Genomic DNA, 14,597 nt, shown 5'->3' on the forward strand with positions numbered 1-14,597 from the left:
CATGAAAAGATGCTCAATGTTGCTAATCATCAGAGAAATGCACATTAAAACCACAATAAGATATCATCTCATACCTGTTGAAATGGCTGTTATCAATAAATCAACAAACAACAAATGCTGGCAAAGAGGCAGAGAAAGGGGAACACTTTTGCTCTGTTGGTGGGATTGCAGATGGGTACAGCCACTGTGGAAAGCAGTATGGAGATACCTCAAAAAATTAAAAATGGATCTGCTTTTTGACCCAGCAATCCCACTCTGGGAATATATATCCAAAGGAACCTAAAACACTATTTCGAAAGAACATAAGCATCCCTATGTTCACTGCAGCGTTATTTACAATGGGCAAGATATGGAAGTAGCCCAAGTGTCCATCAGTAGATGAGTGGATAAAACAACTATGGGACATTTACACATTGGAATACTACTTGGCCATAAAAAAAAGGAGAAAATTGTACCCTTTGTGACCATATGGATGAACCTGGAGAACATTATGCTGAGTGAAATAAACCAGTCAGAGAAATAAAAATACTATATGACTTCACTCATATGTGGAATCTAGTGAATAAACTGAATTAACAAGGAAAATGGGGACAGATGTGTAGATGGAGCGCAGGAGTATACCTGAGGATGGGGAGGGTAGCTGGTGGAGGGACTGAGCAAAAAGGAAAAAGGACTCATGGACATGGACAACAGTGTGGTGATTGCTGGGGTTAGGGGAGTATAAAGGGACTTAATGGAAAAATATACAATTAAAAAAAAGAACCAGTGAATGCATAAATAAGGGGAACAACAAATCGATGTTTCTCTCAAATCTAAAAATAAAGAATATATATACATATGGAAGTGTTAGAGTTTTTGCTTCTCAAATTTGTTTTTTGCAGTAATCAACTTAATATTTGAGCTTACTTTCCCTATCAGTGAAGCACTGCTTGTTTTTACATTAAATTTAATGTAAATAAATGGCTGCCTATATGAATTTTTTGCAGATAAAACATTTGGAACTGACTATGTTTATTTCATGAAAGATGGATATAAATACCTATATTTATCTTTGGTCATGCTCTTGACTATAGGTAAATGTTGATGTTCTGAGATTTTATATTACCTTAAAGCAGCAATTATGAACCTTTTTCATCTTATGGTACAGATGAACTACTAAAATCTGCAGCACACCAAAAATACGGTTTTGGCCAATCTGACAAAAAATAGATATAATTTTGATTCATTCACACCGAATGACTATTATTATGTTGGATGTTATAGCCAGGTTTGCATGTTTTAAAAATTCTTGTGGCACACCAATTGAAAATCGCTGCCTTAAAGTATTGAAGGCATTTTGACACAATTTCCTACTGCAAAAATTAGCCGGAATATTGTAAGTGTAAATTAAACCATTGTTTACACTGAGTTGCATAACTGAGGCAGGCAGTGTTGGAGCAGCTTATTCGTGGGAATGAAAGGAAGCTGGTGTCACATCCATTTTCTTAAAAAAAACACAAAAGCATAACAGGTGTGGAGAGAGTGTGTCTTAACTGAAATTATTTAGCTAGTTAGATGATTCCACAAGCCTGCTACTGAAAATTTTGATAAACCATTTCACATCATTCCCTTTCCCATCTCTCATGAACTTTGATATAGCATTTTGTCCCTAAATACCCATTTCATCAGAATTTGACTTAGAATTAAATTCATTTTTTGGAGAGAAGGCAGTTCAGGATTCTTTCAGATGTTCTGCTCCCAGCAGATGAGTGTGCTAGTAGAAATCCAGTGACTGCAACTCCCTCCCTCACTCTGTCTGGCCTCTGTGATTGTGCAGTAACTGTAGAGATGAACAGGGCTCACACTAGTTTCTGAGGGAACTTGTTGTTTAGGACTGTCCATTCACTTCATGACTTTGCTTAGCTCTTTTAATTAGCTGTCCACACAGACCCATGCACATAGAGCAGAGCAATCTAACTCTCAGGTAACTATGTGAAAGAGGATCCTGGCTGTGGAGGTGGGTCAAGGTCCCGCTGCTCACCGGGTGGCAGAGTGATGCAGGCACAGTCCCTGGGGAGAGTAAACAGTGGCTCAGAGAGTCTGGCAAAGTATAAGCGAGTCTTCTTTTTTTAATCTAAAAGGAAATACATTAGTGCATCTTGGCTCGTGGATGTGTTTATGGCATTTTTATAGACCTGTCACATAGTGGAAAAAAGAAAGGGGTTGGGACAAGAATTAACATGTTGAAGACTTACTGTGCCAGAAGCTTCACAAACATGTTTTTAAAAGAAAAAGAAATGAACTTGGATGTATGAGGCAGCATCTTACTGTAGACCGCACAACCACTTTTATCCAGTGAATTGTAGAGAACTGATGTTTACAATTGATCCGTCTTGTCTTTTTTTTTAAATTTTATAGTTATACTTACTGGTGGACACCGGAGGTAATAAAACATTTACCACTGCCTTATGATGAAGGTAGGTATACTGTTTCTCTTTTAGTTTTTATATCAATGTACAATGGCCTGGCACAAATAACGCCCCTGTTCTATTGCAAAATCATAAGCATGTAATTCTCTAATATAACAATATCACACTCAAGCACACCATCTGATATTTTAGGTGAGATGTTCAAGTTAAAACTATACATTATTACAGCCATGTTGTTACCCTACCAATCGGACTCAAGCAGACCTTACTTCTGCCGGACCCTGTATTTTGGAATTATTCCTAAATGAGCTCAAAGCACTAAATCCTTTGCATATAATGTTTTATTAGAAAGAAATGAATGGCTGCTCAGTGCTATGTTGCTGTTACAATGGGTAAGCTAAGATATCATGGCATCTTAACTTTTTAAAGGGCAAGGATTGTGTTAAACTTCCTTTATCTAAGTTGGCCAGTGTCCTGTATTGTGTCTTACATTTTTAAGTATGTCCCCCAAGTAGTTGGAAGATATATTTGTTTGTCATTTTATTTTTTTAAAGACTTTATTTATTTATATTCAGAGAGAGGGAAAGAAGCATTGATGTGTGAGGGAAACCTGGATCAGCTGCCTCTTGCACACCCCCAACTGGGGACTTGGCCCACGACCCAGGCACGTGCCCTGACGGGGAACCAAACTGGTGACATTTGGGTTTGAAGGCCAGTGCTCAGTCCACTGAGCCACAACAGCCAGGACAGATTGTCATTTTGAATTACTACTGATTATATTTCTAGATATTTGGGGAGAATGGGAAGAAGGGAAGACCATTCACAAGAAAATATAAAAACTTTCCTATATCTAAACTGTGGAAAAGGTTACAAATGTGTATGTAGAAGTACATTTTAGTCATGAAAGTTTAGATTAAATTTTATTGTCAGAAAGGCAGGAAAATTTTTGTATTAAAAGAATACTCTCAGATACACAATACATTAGGATGATGTTTCCAAATTTAAATCATTGCCCGGTTTTAACTAGAGGTTGACCCTGGCTGGCATTGAGGTTCCTGAGTCGGGGTGGGCCCATGTTCCAGCCCCAAGTGAGCCCGAGCGAGCCCTCCTGCCGGGCCGGAGCGCTCTGGCCGAGGACTCCACCTGGCCACGCTTAGCCATCCCAGCTTTGGGTGGTAAAGGCCACGAAATAAGAAGATTGAAAATGATTTTTAGTTCTTAATATATTATTCATTGATTTTTAAATTATTTGAAAATAATAAATAATTACCCTTGAAATCCTGGGTAAAATCATAACTTGTATTGCTGTGAAGTTTTGGTGGTTCTGGAACATAGGAACAGACTTGAAACAGCCTAACATTGGCCGTGAACAGGATTTGAAATAGAGGGGAAAATTTAGTGAAATAACGACATGGTTTTTATCTAGAAGGCAGAGAGTATTTATTTAAGAGCAAAAAAGAATTTAAAAAGAAGAGTAATTTAACTTCCAGAATAACTCCCTGCTCTCATCCCGACTCCCAAAAGGCCCTGCCACCTCCTGTCACACACACTCAGCCTTGCACTATAAATTCTGCGCCCCTGTCTCGTGCCTCCCCGGTGTGTAGGCACCGAGGCAGGGGCTGAGCTTTGTTTGATGCGCTCTCTGTGAATACAGTCAATGTTACAGAAGTGACTGCTAGATGTAATCTAAAGACTTGAAAGGTAACAGAGAGTATCTCTCTTAGTTATCTGTGCTGCGAATGTAAAGAAGTTGACAGTGAAGAAATTTCACAGATACGAAGAAGAGATTGACATCCACAACGAGTTCTTCCGACCGTACGAACTGAGCAGTTTTGATGATACCTTTTGCTTGGCCATGACAAGTTCGGCACGGTATGTTATGAGTACTACTGTAAGGACTTGGGAACTGTAGCTTTCCTAGTTCGTACAGGTATGTCTTATTTTACCGGCAGTCTGTTCTGCAAGCCTGCTAGCAGGCTCAGCCCCTGAATACCTCCCGTGGTTGGGAGCCTGCTACTTCAGGAAACAGTCCTCTCTATTGGTAGAAAACTGCATTTAATTTCTTCCCTTTAATAAGTTGAATCTTTCTCCCATTGGTCCTAGTTTGTCATTTGCAATAAACTCAGTTTTTAAAATTGAACATCGGAGTTGAGAGTTAATGTAATTAGCAGGATAAAGCATAGTCTTCAGTACCGAAAGGCTGGGATATGAACCTTAGACCAGCCACTGCCTACCTGTGTTACTTTAAGAAAACTATCAAGCTTACCTAACTCTTGGCTCCTTCATTCCATGTAGATAGGGGGGTGTGTGTGAAACCACACATATATTCACACAAATACCAAGTGCTAATGTAGTGCCTAACACAGGTGGATGACTGATGAATGGTGACCGTCATTATATTACGGTTTTTATTGGGCACAAGTCAAGCCCAGGTCCTCTTCTGTGTGACAGCTCTTCAGATACTTGAGGAAGTATAATTAATTTTTTTCAGAGTAAATGTCCTTCATTCTTTCATAACCCATGTGACATTGTTTTCAGACTTTCCATCCTGGTCTGTCACCTTTGAACAAAGTTTATTTTTGTGTGTCTCTTATAGACTTTGGTGGAGCCTTTTAGAAAAATGATAAGACTACAATAAGAAAATTAGGCAAAGCAAATCACTTGTTGATTATTATGTTTAACTATAGATTACATTTTTGTATTTTAAATTTTCTTCAAATGTGATATATGAATGCCTAAGCTTAACATGGTACATGTAGAAACATATTTTATGGTTTTGTTTCCTAGAAATTACTCTACATTTTGCTTCAATTTCAGATAGAAAATTTGGAATTTTTACTTGGTTGGTTTTCAACTAAATTTATTGAAGTTTAGCAAGTTTAACTGTAAGGTCATTGTCACATCCAGAATTTTTCAGTTCAGCGAAGGATGACTGAGGTTACATGTATGTGTAAGTACAGATATATATAGTTGATTCCCTTTATTTGCAGGAGTTATGTTCTATACAGCTCCTGCAAACACTGAATTAGAAAATATGGAACCTTTGCTCCTAGGAGAATTACAGGGTTAGGTTTCCATAAGCCTCTTGTCACAATGTGTCATCAACCATTCAATATGTAATCTTGTTTTCTGTGTTTCTGTTTAAAGATACCTTTTTTAATATTGTCAGTTCATTAACATTGAGCACACAGCCAATGGCATTGTAACTCACACCTGAATGAAACTTCTCTAACATACTTGTTTTCTCTGTAACACACAACTTCCTTATGCTTAGAAACACAAGACAGCTTTAGCACTAGTTTGGGAGCCGTTTTAGCTAGTGAGATCACAAAAATATGAAAAACATGGTACTAAGTAGACTGTGAAAAGGATACGTGTTTACAGTATGAGAGCTAAAACAAGAAGGCAGAGTTCTGCCTCAGATGGGAAATGAGCATTGGGTTCCTCTAATTCTTCGCTGTTCAGCACATGCCTGTGCCTGGGGGTGATCATGAAAGCTGTGGGTATTGATTTGGGGTGACATATAAATTTTGGTGAATAAGCAAATTCTCAAATATGGAGTCGACAGATAATGAGGATCAACTGTATAGGTTCAAAAGAAAGAAAGAAAAATTAAACCACTTAAATTTTCAGAAACACACAATGAACTACTATTTAGCTGTAACAAAGAAGGAAATCTTATCATGAGCAACAGCATGGATAGACCTGGAAAACATTACACTAAGTGAAAGAAGCCAGTCAGAGAAAGACTAGAACCGTATGATTTCCCTCATGTGGAATCTAATGAACAAAACGAACAGACAAGCAAAATAGAGGCAGACTCATTGATAGAGAGCAAGCTGAAAGCTGTTGGCAGGGTGTTGGGGGTCTGGGAGGGAGGGGTTGAGTAAAAAGAAAAAACTCATGGACACAGACAACAGTGTGGTGGTTGCCAAATGGGGGGAGGTGGGGGAGGATTTAAGGGAGATAAAAGGTGATGGGAGGAGATTTGACTTAGGGTGGTGAACACACACTACAGTGCACAGATGATGTGTTGTGGAATTGTGCACCTGGAACCTGTATAATTTTGTTAAGCAGATTCACCCCAATAAATTCAATAAAAATTAAAGTAGGAAAAATTGTAAGTAGGAAAAAAACAATTTTAAACTTTTATATTTGCCTATTAAAAAAAAACTATGGAATACCTTTTAAAAATAAAATGTAATGAGATTATATACAGCAAAAAAAAACAACAACAACCCAACAGCACTTCCAAACTGTTTAAGAGGCATTGTGTGTCGATTCAGTATTCCTTTCTTTATCTTAACAAAATGTAACATTGACTCACACTTGGAACAGCATCCTTGCCAATGACTGTTGCCCTTTTGGCATCCAGTGAGGAGTTGGGTCTGGCTTCAGCAGTAATAGGTAGGCATTGCATAGTGAGGACATAGCTTTAGCTCTTAGTAGGTGGTAAATTAAAGTTTCTATTTAAAATGTTCCAGCAGGGTTCTAATGAATTAACCTTGGCCTGATGAGGTAGATGCTGATACTTAATTCATACCACTGCCTGTTTGATCACTGTGTCAGCCTCCCTTGGTGGTATAGTGTAATAAAAACATTGTCCACAAAACTGAGTGGCTTAGTTTTTTGTCATTGGTTTTTATGAGTTTAATTTTACCTGAAAACTAATCATGATATACAACCAGAGGGTATATGTCTTAGCAGTAATTCAGATGTCAACTCTGTTCCGGTAAACAAAACCTTAAATTCATAACCACTGGGCCTCATACTCATGAAGAAAATTCACAGTGAAGACTGATAACATTGAAGTTACCTAGTGTCGTTAGTTCATGGGGTTTTATGGCCCTGTTCACCTCAGCTCCCTGGACATTTGGCTCACCATACAGAATCAACGCTGTGTTTTGTGTGCTCACAGCTACACGCCTACTCTTGCCCACACCTGTGTGTAGCTCCAGGGGCTAGGAAGGAATAGTACAAAAATGTGAATTGAATGGAAGCCAGTGTTCTCTGGATGGACAGTGATTCATATGGAATGTTTTTCTCCTCTTTCTTCAGTGACTTTATGCCTAAGACTGTTGGCATTGACCCAAGTCCATTCACTGTGCGTAAACCAGATGAAACCGGAAAGTCAGTATTGGGGTAAGATTTGCATATATGGATAGAATGACGTTTTACTTATTTATTTGAGAGTGAAATGTTAAAGCTTCATGTAAAATAGTATAGCACTTGCAATATACCCTCCACCTGAAACCAACAACTTAAGGTGGGTAGGTTGGGGCACAGCCCACATGCTGCACCTGTACAGGGAGTTTATACCTGGCACTGGGGTATATACCACACTGAAGTGGTTCAGCGTGGAAAATGGAATTTATGGGAGTTTCAGCAACATGGGGAGTTTTATTATTTTCAATTAGGAATATCACAGATATAAAGACATGTAGCAGATATTATGTGCTGTGTCCTATAAATAGCTCAGTATCTTTTATTCCCCTCAACATAAAATGCTTAGGTAAAAATTTGTATTCACAGTATTTATTTTTTGTTTTATTTGTAGTATTTATTTTTATTTGCATCCTGAGGAAACATTAAAGCAAATATGCCCAGAGAGAGATTAATAGATTTTCTGTGTATTACTGTAACATGGTCTGTTACAGTTATAATATCCAGTAGTACAGGGAAGAAGATGAACTATGTTTACGTCTTCATGCTTAGAGACTGGAGTGAAATGTGTTGTGTTCTAGCATAGAAATCGTTGGTTCTGCCGCTAACTTGAATAATCCCAGTAATAAGATTTCTCCTAGACCCTAACCAGAATCCCTGACTGACTGCAGACAGTGTCCCAATTGTATTTAGGAGCATGTAGTGGGGTCCTAATTGGGTTTTAGCCACGTGTGATTCATACGATGGGATATATGTTACTCTTTCAGACACACCATTTCTATGGCTTAACAAAGTGGCTTTAAATAGTGACATGTTAAGCTCTAGACCAGATGCTAAGGAATTTAAGAGGAAGGATCCTCAGGAGTTTAGAATTCAAGGATTTCCTAGGATAAATGCATAAATAATCAGCTATATTAGTATATGGCACAGAAATGCTATCAACTTTGAAATTTTTAGTTGCAAAAAGTCAGAGACTAATTTATTTTCTATCATATCTAACCCATGGTCACAGAGTATGGCATTTTTCCTTTCCTAGAACATTTCAGAATATTATGGTATTTTAAGTCCCTTGCAGATAATTTTTTCCAAAGAATAAAGTATTAAACATTTTTATAAAAGCTAAAAATTATAAAATATTTTCTCAATTAAAAAAAATGTTTTACTACTCTCAAATTTGGAACTAAAATATAAGTAAATACTTTTGTAAGTGTCAGTTCTTTCTGTTTGGTCTCCCCATCTATTTCCTACCATTAGAAGCTGTGTTTGGCAAATATAATTACTTACTAGTAACACAGTAAGTTTTAAGCTCATGTTCATCAGTTGCTCGTTACTCTGGCACAAATAATCAGCTGAAACTGTGATTGATAAAAACACAGAAGGGAAGGAAATACACATGGATTTGGTTCTTGACCTTTTCTTGAAGCTTTTACAAGTTACAGCTAATTTTACTAATATCTCAAAACATATGGTCTTTTACTGTATCATACATTTTGAAAATATTGATTTTAGTTACTAAGGAAAGGCACAGTAAGACTTTTCTGCACTGGTTTACATGTAAATCCTGGCTTATTTCCAAAATTTATAACAGTTTAAATTCATAGTAGGTCAGTACTTGTTATACATTGTAAAGTGTTAAGGTTTTCCGTTCAGCAGGACCTGAACTCAGAAACTCGTTTTCTCATGGTCAGGGTCTCATGCTTCACCAGGACTGAGGCTGTGGGGCAGAGTGATGCACAGTGAGTGTTGAGGGTTCTGTTTAAAGATGCTTCACCTTCATATTGGTCTTTCCAAAGAAACAAAAGCAACAGAGAAGAAGCTGTACTGCAGCGGAAGACGGCAGCCAGCGCCCCGCCACCCCCTAGTGAGGAGGCTGTGTCCAGCAGCTCTGAGGACGACTCTGGGACCGACCGGGAAGACGAAGGCTCAGTCTCCCAGCGCTCCACTCCAGTGAAGATGACCGACACGGGGGACAGTGCCAAAGTGACCGAGGTGCCTGCGGGGGCAGCTTGTGGGGGCCAGCACGAGGCTCTGGGGAATGGTCTCTAAAGCCCTACTTACAGTTAAAAGGCTGAGAGCTAGAAAGGTCGTTTCTCCCATTCACACCGTGCTAGTATGTGGTGCCCGAGGGCACTGCAGAGATAAATCCGTTTAGCATAGACAGACAAAAGGAAAGTGGCTTCATTTTGAGATAAAATTGGTGTTTTGCTCCCGTGTATAACAGTGAAACTCTTATTACTGTAGAATTGTTAAGAGAATTCTGTCTCTCTTTGGACAGCCCATCCACTTTCAGGTTCGTTTATCCCCTTGCTCAGCACAGTGTTGGAATGCAGGCTTTGGACCTGGGCCTCACAGCCTTCGCATGGCCCCGGTGCAGTTTGGTATTACCAACATAAAGAGGGGAAAAAGGGAAGTAAACAACAAAAGAACCAAATCAGCTTTGGGGGCGAATTTGATTCTAGAAATAGTGAGAAGTCATTCGAGGTCAATAGGACAGTAAAATGTGATGATACAAGAACTGAATCCATTATCCAAGGAGTTGGCCAACTACAACCAATTGGCCCAGTCCAAGCAGCGGTTTTTGTAAATAAGGTTTCCTTGGCACCCAGCCATGCCTATTTGTTTATTCGTGTCTGTGGCTATCTTTGTACTTTAACAGCAGAATTGAATAGTTACTGTAGGAATGGTATGACCCAAAGAACCTAAAATATTTACTGTCTGGCCCTTTGCAGAAGCATTTGCTAACTCCTATAGTATACTAAAGTAACTAATAATTATTTAACAGGGTTTTTTACCCTAAAACAAACTATTTTTAGTAGAAATAAAATGAAATTTTAAAAAATCCATGAACTGAGAAGTTTAGTGAACATAAGGTCTATCCAGAAAAAGTCCAGCCATTGTTAACATAAAGAACAGTTTGTGTGACATTGATATAACAAGGAGAGTGGACTGGAATGTGCATGTGTGAATAAGGATGACCTCATTGTACCTGTCAGTGGGAGTGGTACACACCACTGAGTGAGCATGTGTACTGTGTGACCATCACATTCAAAATGACTGAGCAAGGAGAGCAACAGATCCGCATCAAGTTTTGTGTTAGGCTAGAACATTCCTCCATGGAAACTATTCAGATGATCAGAAGACCACAGCTATGGGCAGCTGCTGATTGGCAGCTTCATCACAACAACACACCCACTCATGCATCACATGTCATGCAGAGTTTTTGGCAAAGCATCAAATCACCCAGGTGACTCAGCTCCCCTACAGACCAGATTTGGTGCCCTGTGACTTCTGCCTTTTCCCCAAACTAAAATCACCTTTGAAAGGGAGGAGATTTCATACCATCATTGAGATTCAGGGAAATATGACGAGGCAGCTGATGGTGATTGGGAGAACTGTGTGAGGTCCCAAGGTTCCTACTTTGAAGGGGACTGAGGTGTCATTGTCCTATGTACAGTGTTTCTTGTATCTTCTTCAATAAATGTCTCTTTTTTCATATTACATGGCTGGATACTTTCTGGACAGACTGAATAGATTCAAGAAACATTGTGATTTCTTTTGTAGAAAAATTCACAGGTTCATTGTCTTTGCTTCTGGAAATAATTAATGTGCTAGATATCTAAAAATTCATCCTGGTTCCTTTTTTTTTTTGAACCGCAGAACATGGTCCAGCCCATGAAAGAAGTATATGGAATTAACCTCTTCGATGGCCTCTCAGAGGACGATCTCTCCGTTTACTCCAGGTAAACTACTATGTAAAGGTTGAGGCAAAATGCCAGTGTCTTGTTACAGTAACTTACATCTAGTTTAACTTTTCAAAAATTAAAATAGTCAATACAGAAGGAAATGAATTCTATCTGGAATACAGCAGTAGCATTTAGAAGTTCAAATTCAGAAACACTGACTTACATTTGGAGGTAAGAGGCCTATTGCCTGAGACTCTTGGTGCCTCTCACGATAAAAATTTATGATGCATACATGTATTTTCACCACCTGCATAGAAGCTGCAGACTTGAGCACCAACACAGCTCTGCAGAGACAAATCCTCCAGACTGGGTACAGACAAACCTGAGACACTGCCCACTGAGAACTTTGAGTTGCTTCAGCTCTGGGCTGCTGGTCTGGTGGGAATGGCGTCTGAAGAAGGAAAGGGGAGCCGTGATGTTAGGTGAATGTTAAAGACCTTTGAGAGGCAGATCTAACTGAAAGGAGAGGGTCCACCAAGAGCCGTTCCCTGAAATCAGGACAGTTTTCTTGTTTATGTGTGTTTTTCTGAGCAGACTTGTAGTTACTAGCTTCACAAAAGAATCCCTCACCTAGAAATCCTGAAGAAACTGACGAGACCACTGTAAATACTCCCCCAGCCTAATACATGCATTGTACATGCATGAAGACAATTATTTTTTCACTGTTTCCATATAATTGTATTAACAGTTATTATGCTAGAATTCACATTTACAGGATCCAAAGGGCTGTCTTAGGAAATTCTAAAGCATATGTAACTAGACTTTAACAGTAAGATAGAACATATTCTCATTATAGTACAGCCCTTAAAAAGTGAAGGTAATAGAGAATTAAGGACAATTCTGTCAAATTGGAAATCACCTGTGTGCACCATTCCCCTTAAAGCAAAGTTCCATGAATGTACAATATATTTCTATGAATGAATTTTGGTTGCAAACATCATTGGCTTTCAAACAACTGACACTAAAGGAATTTCCAATCAAACACAAGTGTGGTGGCCTGCATTATAGAGTCATGATAATTCTATAATGAAACCCTTCATTTATATAAGTTTGTATATGTAAATACTAATATAAATGAGCAGTGACCATCCGTTCTTTTTTAAGGAGGGTATTTCATGTGTAGAATTCGTCATACTGGATATTGCCACCTTTTATACTTCGAACTAGTAAGATCTGCCATATAATGTGTAAAATATAAAAGTGTACAGTATTTCTTGACTGCAAAAGCACTGGTGCGACTGCCTCCCTGTCTGACCAGAACCCAGGTGGGTCATTCAGGACTCAGCCACGCCTTCCTCCCCCCTGGACACAAAGACTTGCAGTTACTTCTCCATCACATTGTCACAACAGTGCAGCTAACGTCTTTATTAGTTGAAGTGCGCCTTTGTAAGGAGCATGGGCTGGAAGAATGAATTATCTGGGGTCAGTGACTGAGTAATATGACTCTGCTTGTTGCAGAGGGCCTGAGTGGACTTGTCAAGGACTGACATTTTGGCTCATGTTAATTAAGCTGAAAGTTGCTTCAGGCATGACTTTCACCTGGAGTCTTTTTAGCTCTGACTGCCCCGAGGGCCCACCTCCAGCTCTCCCACTTTGGGGAGTGAGATACGCTTGTTCAGCCACAGCAGCCCTGGGGAACAGTCTAAGAAGGGTGCAAGGGTGCGCCTGTAGGAAAGGGACTGCTGCAGGGGAGGAGGGACCCATGTCCCAGAATAAGATTTTGTGTTTGTCATTATGAAGATCAACAGGTCCCCCTTTGTGGGGTACAACACTTCAGTGTTTTATCTATTCTTGAGACAACTCTGTAGTCATCTGAAGATGTTGTTATCCCTCTTCATAGGCTGAGAGCACAGAAAGAGCCATTCAGTGACTTATCCTGGAGACTTCTCCTGTGCTTCTTGGGTATCTATGATCTTAGACTGTGCCATTCTCTTTATTCTCTTGATAATATCAGCTGCCTCTGCTTCTCATGCAGACCTTGGGGGAAGGGGCAAAGCAGGGACTTGGCCATCTCTTCCTCTCTCTGTGAATAGCCCCTTCCTGGGGTCAGACCTCCCCTATTGGCAGTTGCGGTGTCTCCTCTCTCCTTCTGTCATGGGCATCACTATAGGCAGAGGAAGCCTCCCTCCATCATATCTGGGCATTGGGTGTCTGTGCTGGGGGTGACTGATTGGGACCCCCTCTTGCCCTAGCTAGGTCTTGGGGCTGTCTTTGTGGCTCCTCTGATCCAGAGATCAGAGCTTCAAGGGAAGGGTGAGAGCCCATGTAGTTCTGCCCTATATTGTAAAATTCCCTCTCCCATCACTGTTCTGCACCCAGTTGGCTAGACTCACAAAAGTCTGTGCGTGTAAACATGGTGCCCTCTCCTGCCTTGCCTGTCACAGCTGCCACCTGGGCTGCCTCACAGCATGGTGGGGAGGGAGTCAATGCAGCTAGCACTGGCTTCTGCAGCCTGTCTTCCAGCTGCCTGTTCTCCTGCCTGTTTTTCCTGTGTTGACCCTCAACCATCTTCAGACTCCTGAAGATTTGTTTTGTTTTTGTTTTGTTCTAATTGCCAAGTCCTGTTCTGTGTACCTTCCTTTGCTTTCAGGTTTTCTGATAGCTTTTGTTTGCTATCTTGACCACACCCAGAAGTTTACTTACTTCCTCAAAGCCTCAGCCCCCTGCCAAATTATTTTTTTTTAATTCTGACCATGACTGTGCAAATGATTTGGTAAGTTTAAAGTTCTGTGCAAATAATAAATGTTGTATGACATTCTTTTAAAAAATGCATCAAAAATGTTCACTTGGTGAAGATAAATTGGATAAAAGTAAGCTATTTATTTTAGGTTTTTGGTAGCACCGTAACGATTTAATAATTGGCAGTTTCTGTAACACTTTGCTTGACCTTTAAAAAAGCTAATTAAAAAATAAATTACAAAAAAGTCCACAGTCATCCAAAGAAACTATTTTAAGTAGTAGAACAGCGAAAAGGGGATCAGCCCTTTAATCCAGCCTTGCTGCTTTCTTGGGGCACATTAGAACAGAGCTGCCGGCTGTGCTTCAGACAGGTCTGCTCCTGAGAAATAAGCTGGTGGCCCTCCGCCTGTCACAGGTGTCCTCTTACCCTGCTGACATGGCCTGGGGCGATTCTCTTTGGCTCTGAGATTTAAGACTGGTTTAGTGTTATCCCAGTTTTCTCTAAGGAGCAGTGGTATACAATGGTGCTCAGTAGGTGGTCTCCTCAGCCCCTTGAGGTTGAAAATACCCTTTGGAGTAACTGGACTATACTTGGGGATTCTTG

General features: G+C 39.8%; 1 protein-coding gene across 1 annotated transcript in view; it reads left to right on the plus strand.

The window, feature by feature from the left end:
• FIG4 (FIG4 phosphoinositide 5-phosphatase) overlaps nt 1-14,597 on the plus strand; it is a 102,319-nt gene that overhangs the window by 54,721 nt on the left and 33,001 nt on the right. The window contains exons 17-21 of the mRNA XM_045844078.1: nt 2,398-2,456; nt 4,133-4,280; nt 7,467-7,550; nt 9,365-9,560; nt 11,229-11,311. Coding sequence (XP_045700034.1) covers nt 2,398-2,456; nt 4,133-4,280; nt 7,467-7,550; nt 9,365-9,560; nt 11,229-11,311 — 570 coding nt within the window. The remainder of the gene's footprint in view (nt 1-2,397; nt 2,457-4,132; nt 4,281-7,466; nt 7,551-9,364; nt 9,561-11,228; nt 11,312-14,597) is intronic.

Source organism: Phyllostomus hastatus, unplaced genomic scaffold, assembly GCF_019186645.2.
Source record: "Phyllostomus hastatus isolate PE091 unplaced genomic scaffold, TTU_PhHast_1.1 phas_contig_40, whole genome shotgun sequence".
Lineage (NCBI taxonomy): Eukaryota > Metazoa > Chordata > Mammalia > Chiroptera > Phyllostomidae > Phyllostomus > Phyllostomus hastatus.